This window comes from Notothenia coriiceps, unplaced genomic scaffold (genome assembly GCF_000735185.1).
Source record: "Notothenia coriiceps isolate Sejong01 unplaced genomic scaffold, NC01 NC01_scaffold00037250, whole genome shotgun sequence".
Classification (NCBI taxonomy): domain Eukaryota; kingdom Metazoa; phylum Chordata; class Actinopteri; order Perciformes; family Nototheniidae; genus Notothenia; species Notothenia coriiceps.
The window spans coordinates 16,571,857-16,579,320 of record NW_011369951.1 but is presented as its reverse complement, the minus strand read 5'-3'; the positions used below and the strand labels follow the sequence as shown (position 1 = coordinate 16,579,320).

At 41.0% G+C, this 7,464-nt stretch overlaps 1 protein-coding gene across 1 annotated transcript in view; it reads right to left on the bottom strand.

Moving 5' to 3' along the window:
• Nucleotides 1-787: 787 nt before the first annotated feature.
• LOC104967381 (metal transporter CNNM2-like) overlaps nt 788-7,464 on the bottom strand; it is an 11,754-nt gene continuing 5,077 nt past the window's right edge. The window contains exons 5-6 of the mRNA XM_010796789.1: nt 3,224-3,458; nt 788-2,537 (exon numbers count right to left, since the gene is read on the bottom strand). Of these exons, the coding sequence (XP_010795091.1) occupies nt 2,232-2,537; nt 3,224-3,458 (541 nt within the window). The 3' untranslated portion in view covers nt 788-2,231. The remainder of the gene's footprint in view (nt 2,538-3,223; nt 3,459-7,464) is intronic.

Genomic DNA, 7,464 nt, shown 5'->3' with positions numbered 1-7,464 from the left:
AAACAATTAGGGCAAGAAAGTACAAAAGAAAGAAAATACTAATAACATAAAAAATACTTTAAGAAATAGTTTGACATTTACACTTATTTACTTTTTTGCCAAGAATTCCGTGAGAAGATTGAGACCACGTATTCTAAATTTGAAGATGGTGCAAGGAGTGTTAGCTTAGTTTAGCATGTAGACTAAAGATTATTAATTACTACTCCAGGAGGGATGTGATAGTTCAAGAAAAAAGTTGTTTAAGACTAATGAGAAATTAATAGGCTTCATATATGGCAGAGTAGTAGTGTGTTTTTTATTAGCTTGTGGGCAGAGCCAGGCTTGCTAGCTAGCTGTTTCCAGTTGTTATGCTAGGCTAAGCTAACCGACTGTAGCTTCATATTTGAACAGAACATAATGGTGGTATCAATCTTCTTGTCTAATTCTCAAAAATAAGACATCTTAGTGTATTTCCCACAATGTCAAACTATTCCTTGATTGTGTGTTCTTTAAAGTGTGAAAGAAACAAACATATATGGGTACAGTGTTTCTAAGATAAAATGAAATCAATATAAATATATCTCTTTAATAGCAGCCAACATTTGTGAAGAATATACTTAAAACGTCAAACTGAATTAAATCAGGAATTATTAAACATGGATTAAAATCCACAATGTGTGGGGAGCCAAAACAAGGAAAGTCTCTTTCAAATTCACTCCTGTCAACAGCCTTTATCAAACCAAAGGGCTATGTTTTGTAGACACACAAAAAAACACATTCACACACATAAACAGTGGAAAAGCATAGCTTTGTATCATTCATGGACATGTTTAATGTCGAGGTTACTTTTTGTGACGTTGATGATGCTCAACATGTTAGATGAGGTCATTAATACTGTGCAATTATCAAGCTTGATTATGCGTAAAATTGGCAAAAAAAAGACACAACCTTCCCACAAATAGGTGCCGTGTTGGCACTTTCACACCCTATCCGTTTCCCCCCCCCTCCCCATTTCATTAAACTGTGGTGAATAGTGTCGGCGTCATTAATCCCATATGAACGTGACGTCAAAGGATGCAGAAACATGAAAGAGACGAGGAGAAAGAGTGACTGACTAGGACAAATTTGCTTGTGGATGGCTGCAGTTTAGCATTTTTCAAAAAAACAAATATACATACAGTACAAATATATCTGTCAATTTATAATACAGTGATTTAAAAAAATTCATAATCATCTCTTAAATAAATTGCTTTTCATTGCACTTTGTTAAAATAATTAATTATATGATTTCTCTTAAAGGCAATAGTGTGATTTTTTTAAAGGTGAAAAAGATAGTGTACCATAAGCCTGATTTAGGATAATAGTAAAAATAACAAGATCTGTAATATACATACTGTATCTGTAAAAGACCCTCACCTCCTCATTTACATGAATGGATGTTCGTCTCCATATATGTAGCATGTCCTTTTTGATATGACACGTGCGCCCCTGCGCACACCTTTGTGTACATGCTTGTGCATGCTCTTATGCCAGTTTATGTCATATCATGTCTCCACGCATACATATATACATACAATATTATAAAATAAATAAATACAGGATAACATTCTTGGTTCGTGGTTTTTAACGGTTTTCCTTCAAAGCGGTTTTTGGTTCAGTCTTTGACCAATCTCTGCTTGTTTGGGTTTGAGTCCTTGCTGATGGAATCAACAGTCGACTGAGCCTCCCTGAAAGATGCACGGGTGGGGGAGTTGCCTTTGTTTGGGGATTGTGACTGTTTGAATACGTGTGTGTAGCAAAACAGTCTGTGTCCAGTGTAAGAAGGGGGGACCAAAGTCTTTGGCCTGAGAAGAAAATACAGCGAGTGTTGCGTTTTGTTGTGTGTTTCAGGCATAGGAACTGAGTTCGCATGCACTCTGTCATCTTTTAGTCAGCGCTATGAAAGTGTCAGATTGTCCCAAAAAGAAGCTCAGTCGCAGGTACTATCTGAGTGCACCCCCTGTGAGAGGGTGAGTACAGCAGGGATTCTGACAGCGTTCAGGTAGGGGGCGTTCAGGGGGCGCAGCACCCGTCCTCCCCACTTGTCCCTCCATGAAAGGGTCTCACTGACTGACTGGGGGCTACTGGTTGGAGCAGAACCCTCACTCCACCCGCCTCTACTTCCCCACTTTCCCTCATCACCTACGCCACAATGCCGCGCGTGTCCACGAGACAGGGTGGAGGGTCTGGGTCTCCACCGGGCTCGGCGGGGGCTAGATGGGTCCCTCGTTGTGGGCGGTGTGGTTACTCCTGTTGAGACCCACACAGTTCTGCTGCTGTTGGTTGAGCAGGTGGGACGTCTCATTGGCGACGGTTACGGACACGGCAGGGGTGGTGCTGGTGGTGCTGGTGGTGCTGGTGGTGCTGGCGGTGCTGGTGACAACGACGGTGGGTGTCTCCACTCCGTCGTGGAGCTCCGTCAGTGTTAGCTCTATCTTAGTGAACTCACTGTCTGTTGACTGTGGCGTTTTGTCCATCCGGGACGCCATTACAGCGTTCTGGTACTGCTGGCGTGTTACCTAGGATCACAAGGTCAAATGTCATAGCAGTTGTGATGGTAGGTACTCCCGGAGCAACCTGCCTGACGACCTCACACTTAGAAAATCGTAATTTTTTAAATATATATATGAAAACGTTTTTATATTATATATTTGTTTGCATATGTGTATTTATTTCTGTATTCAAGTTCCTTTGTATAAAATACAAAAGTATATTATGCCAAAATATAATAATGTATACAGTATACTATATTATAAGCATAGCTAGTTATTAAAATGTCATAGTATTAAATATCATAAGAAAGTCACGGTATATACAGTACTTTGATATATTATTCAAAAGAAATTGTGAAGCTGTCATAAAACATAGTCATCATATATTATTCCAAGAACAGTCAGTATTGTATGTCTTACACAAGATATAGTATTGTACATTATGAACTTTTTGGAAAAGTCATAATATATGATGTCATAAAAAGGTATGTCAAAATGTCGTAATTAAGTCAAGCATAAAAAAGTAATAGTTTAGTATACGTTAAATTTATCATAGAGTGGAATGTAAAAGTAATTCTAAAGTATATAATGAAAAAGTTTAAAAAATAAGTCATAGTTTAGTAAAAAGCCTGTAAGAGTCTTCTATTCCAGCATTTATGTTTACACATTTGAGTCTCAGTGGGCCGGTCTTGTTCATCTGTGTGTGTTCTCACCTTTATATACTGCAGGTCTGTGCGCGCTCTGACTGAGTAGTCGGGTACGTAGATCTGCAGGAAGGAGTTGAGCTGGTTGTTGCTGCTGCCGAGCGTCGGGGTGATGGCGTCGATACGGTCGCTTCTGTTCAGGGAGTCTGAGTGGTTGAGTCCAAACGGCCGCGGAGGAGATTTATTTTCTGTGAGGAGGTGATGAGAGAACAGAATTGATTTAAACCAGGAAATGTAAAAGTATCTCAGAAAATATATTCTCAACCTTGGCTGTCGTATATGTTTCGTTCACAACTAAACATGGATGGTTAAAGGTCCCATGTTATAGCCATTTCTACTGATCATAATTCCATTGTTGAGGTCTACTAGAATTTACATTGTTCCAAAATCACATTGGTTTCTCAAACAGCATCTCTGTATAGTATGTATTCACTCTCTGTCCTTAACGGCTTTTTGGAGCTCCTGCCCCCCTCTCTCCCTATGAGCCCACTGTGCTCTGATTGGTCAGCTCGCTCACTCTGTTCTGATGAGTCCACCACCGTTACAGCGGAACATCAGTGTTTATGTGTTACAATGGCGTTTGTTAGCAACCAGAAAATGACACCACACCAGTAATGACTAACAGATGAGAATGCTGCGTGGGGTCTGGGTGCCGTGTTGGCGGGACGTTGCGGAGCTCGCTGCTCCGCCCTTTGAGGCTCGAGGAGCGGACAGTGTGAGCTGGATTACTTGTGTCGTTCCCTGGTTGCTGTGTGGGGTCTGCGAGACAGCGAGACAGCGAGACACTGCGGAGATCCGCGGAGCCGTGGCGTGTGTGCTCAGGCTGAGTTCCACGGAGCCACGGCTGAGAAAAGATAAGGCTGAGTGAGTGCGTCACTATGACCAGGAAGAAAAAAATGGAAAAAGAAAATCTCAAACGAGGCGTTCTGGGGCAGCATAGACATGTATTTTCTGTGTTAGAGTTTTACTCGCTACAGGGTGTACTTTGGAGGGTTTGCAGACCGTTTACATGCATAAAAGCTACATAACACACGAAGGGGACGGGTAACAACCGGAAAGCATGTCATAGAGACCTTTAAGACGTGAAAACAAATCACCCAAAGCTATAGTCCATTCACAACAGAGAGTTCAATGTCAACAGTCTATCTTGCTCTGAAACTCATTATTAGGGTGCCTTTACTTCACATGTGTGTTGTCCCATCTATTGTAATTTCATTGTCCTCCTCCTGGTTGCCATATCCAGAGAAAATAGCTTGAAGCTTTATATGGCAAAGAGTTTGAAGTGGGGACTATCTACCGGCCCTAGGGGAACCATGGAGATAGAAACAAATAATTGGTAAAAAATATCTTGTTTTGCGAGATCTTGCAATACTTTTGTGAGATCCTCGGCAAAACTTTTCATTTAGCTTCATATCTTCGGTTCAATTCAAGCAACCAGAAACCAGAAACAACAACAAATGGAGCCGGTTAAATCGATTTTTACTTTGAGCTTGGATAAAATATAAAGATATAAACATCAGTGCTTGTATTTAGTCTCACGGGTTTCACTAAGTGAAGAACACCCCAATCAAGAAGAAACAACTCAGAGCGAGGGACATGCACGTCGCAAAGCATAGCCTACTCTGAGCTGAGTAACAAACAACAATGACTTTACAATCATAACAAGGTAACAACGAGCTACAGAAGTTCGTTTTATCAGAACAGTTAGAGGCACGCCTCACCCCGCCTAAAGATCAAGAATTGGTCACAATCTGCAGCTGGAGGAGGGAGGAGTGCTAGTCTACAAAACTGCAAAACCCCGAAAAATATAATACTTCAAAAATTCAATAATTTCATTTTTTTAAGATGTAGTCTGGCTTATCAAAATTCTTAATACATCAATGGTTATGGTTGTTTGTTTTACAGTATAACACTTATTTTTGAATAAATATGCTTTTAAATATTTTTCAGGCTTTTTTATTAAACTTTTTTTAATTATTTTGACATTTTACCAATGTATCGCACCAAACCTTTCACACATCCAATATGCATTGTGCTCCATACTACATCAGGGTTTCCAAACACGGCCCGGGGCCAAAATTGTACTTCTTTGACTAACGATTTCTGCGCTTTTATCCACACTGACAGCAGTTGGCTCTGGATGGCAATGTTGGGTCAGTCCGGTCAGCAGTCCACCAAATGGTGGGGTCCATATTTCAGGACTATTAGATGAATACTACAACGGCATTTAGTATAGTTAACTGTGGTCCAAGCGATAAGTCCTGGTGTGCCCAGGTTCTACCACGGATCCACTATTGCGGTAAGCAAATGGTTGTAAATTTCCGGTTGTTGTTGTCATCCTCCGGGTATCCCGGTGGTGCCTGTTCTGTTGCTGATACTTCATTATCTTAACTTAATCGATCGTTTTAAAACTCTTTGTCACGGCAACTGCCTGAACGTTGTACATCACACGTTACTACAGCTTAAGCACTTCACAAACTCCTCCTTCTCTAGGACTGTAACTCCACAGTTGCCTACTACTTTTCAGGGTTTGCTAACGGTAGCCTACTTTAGCTGAAGCTAGCCATTGGCTCTTCCCGCAACCCTCGGTGCTATTTGCTTGGCCTAATGTCCTCATGTTTGGTTACTTCCTACCTTCCTTTACGTACCTGATACATGTGTTAATGGAGTATATGTAGGCTTGGCGGGGGGAATCTAGCCATAGAAGCCCGGCTCCGCCTCTTAGAGAAATAACTCAGCTAATCAAAGTAAAGCCCAAATGTTTAGCCGTGCGGACCGGCAATAAAGGTAGCTCCTCTAGCCGTCCCCCGGCAACTCCCGAGCAGCAGGGGAGATTTGGGTGTACTGTTCAGAAGGGGCATAACGCGAACCCGCAAGGTCCCACCAACCCGTTCACGGTATCTAACAGAATATTCCCCCCCCCACTAAGCGAGACCCCGCTGAGAAGCAACTCTGGTTATTGGGTAAGCTCCTATTATGAGACCCGTGAATTAGAGAAACCGAAGCCGTCCACAGTCACATGCAATTCCGGGGGCAGAGCGGGCGAGTTGAGCGCATTTAAGGACTGCTGGCAAAATAACGTAAATACAGTAAGGATTGTTATTCAACGTCGGTGGTAATGATGTAGTTTACGCCAATCAAGAATTGCACCAAACCTTAAATGTTGGAGTCGGTGGTGTAGTTATGCTAAACAATGTCCGGGACAGCCGTAATCTTTCTCTGGTCCCCCCCCCCCCCCCTCCCCAATCCTGATCAATGATGACATGTTATAGCGCATGTCATCATTTCGCGCTGTAGTTTCTTGGTGGGCCCAGCAAACAAATGGTGNCTTCAGACAACAACAAACCACAGTGAACAATAGTCAAACATGAACGAAGATAAAACAAAATGTCCCATCCACGGGGCCAACCAAAGCGGTCTCATCAGCTTCTTCGTTCATGTTTGACTATTGTTCACTGTGGTTTGTTGTTGTCTGAAGTCATGAACGTTAGTTGGTGCTCCAGTATAATTGGTACCCCTGAAACTCATCCAGTGAGAAACGTTCCGTGGTGCAAAAATAAGTGCGATTAAAATGCGTTAATTTTTTTAACGCGTTAATTTTTGTGTAATTAATTAATCTTGATTAACGCGTTAAAGTCCCGGCCCTAATATATATATATATTATTATTATTATCCAGTGTTTCCCACATAATTTGATTCTATTTGTAGTGGCACCGCACTCCCCCCCCATGCAAATTAGCCATAATCTCATTAAATATGCGCATATTTTAATACATTTCAGGAACACAATTCTGAACATACTGATATTCTGTACAAACTGTGAAGTCCAGTGAGACAAATGTAACATTTGTGATATTGGGCTATATAAATAAACATTGATTGATTGATTGATCTCTCATACTGATCATACAGTCAATAACTTTGTTGTTATTAGCATCTGGTTAGCTAGCTATGCTAACGAATAAAATAAGCTTTTTCTACAACCAGTGAGGTAAAGGCACATCTTTATATGATCATTATAGTTATAAAATACTATATGACAGTAAAAAAAGTTGTTATTAATAAACAAAAATACAGTTTAAAGGGGAGTAACTTGTAAAATATCCATAAAGAAAAAGAAAATCTGCTTGCAGTTCTGTTTCATATGGGTGTTGAGAGATGTATCCATAGATCTCTTAATGTTGCTCTCAAAGTGCACCAGATTGATGCTTTTAACTTCAATATTTAAAAAAAATCTTCCCGGTGGAGCA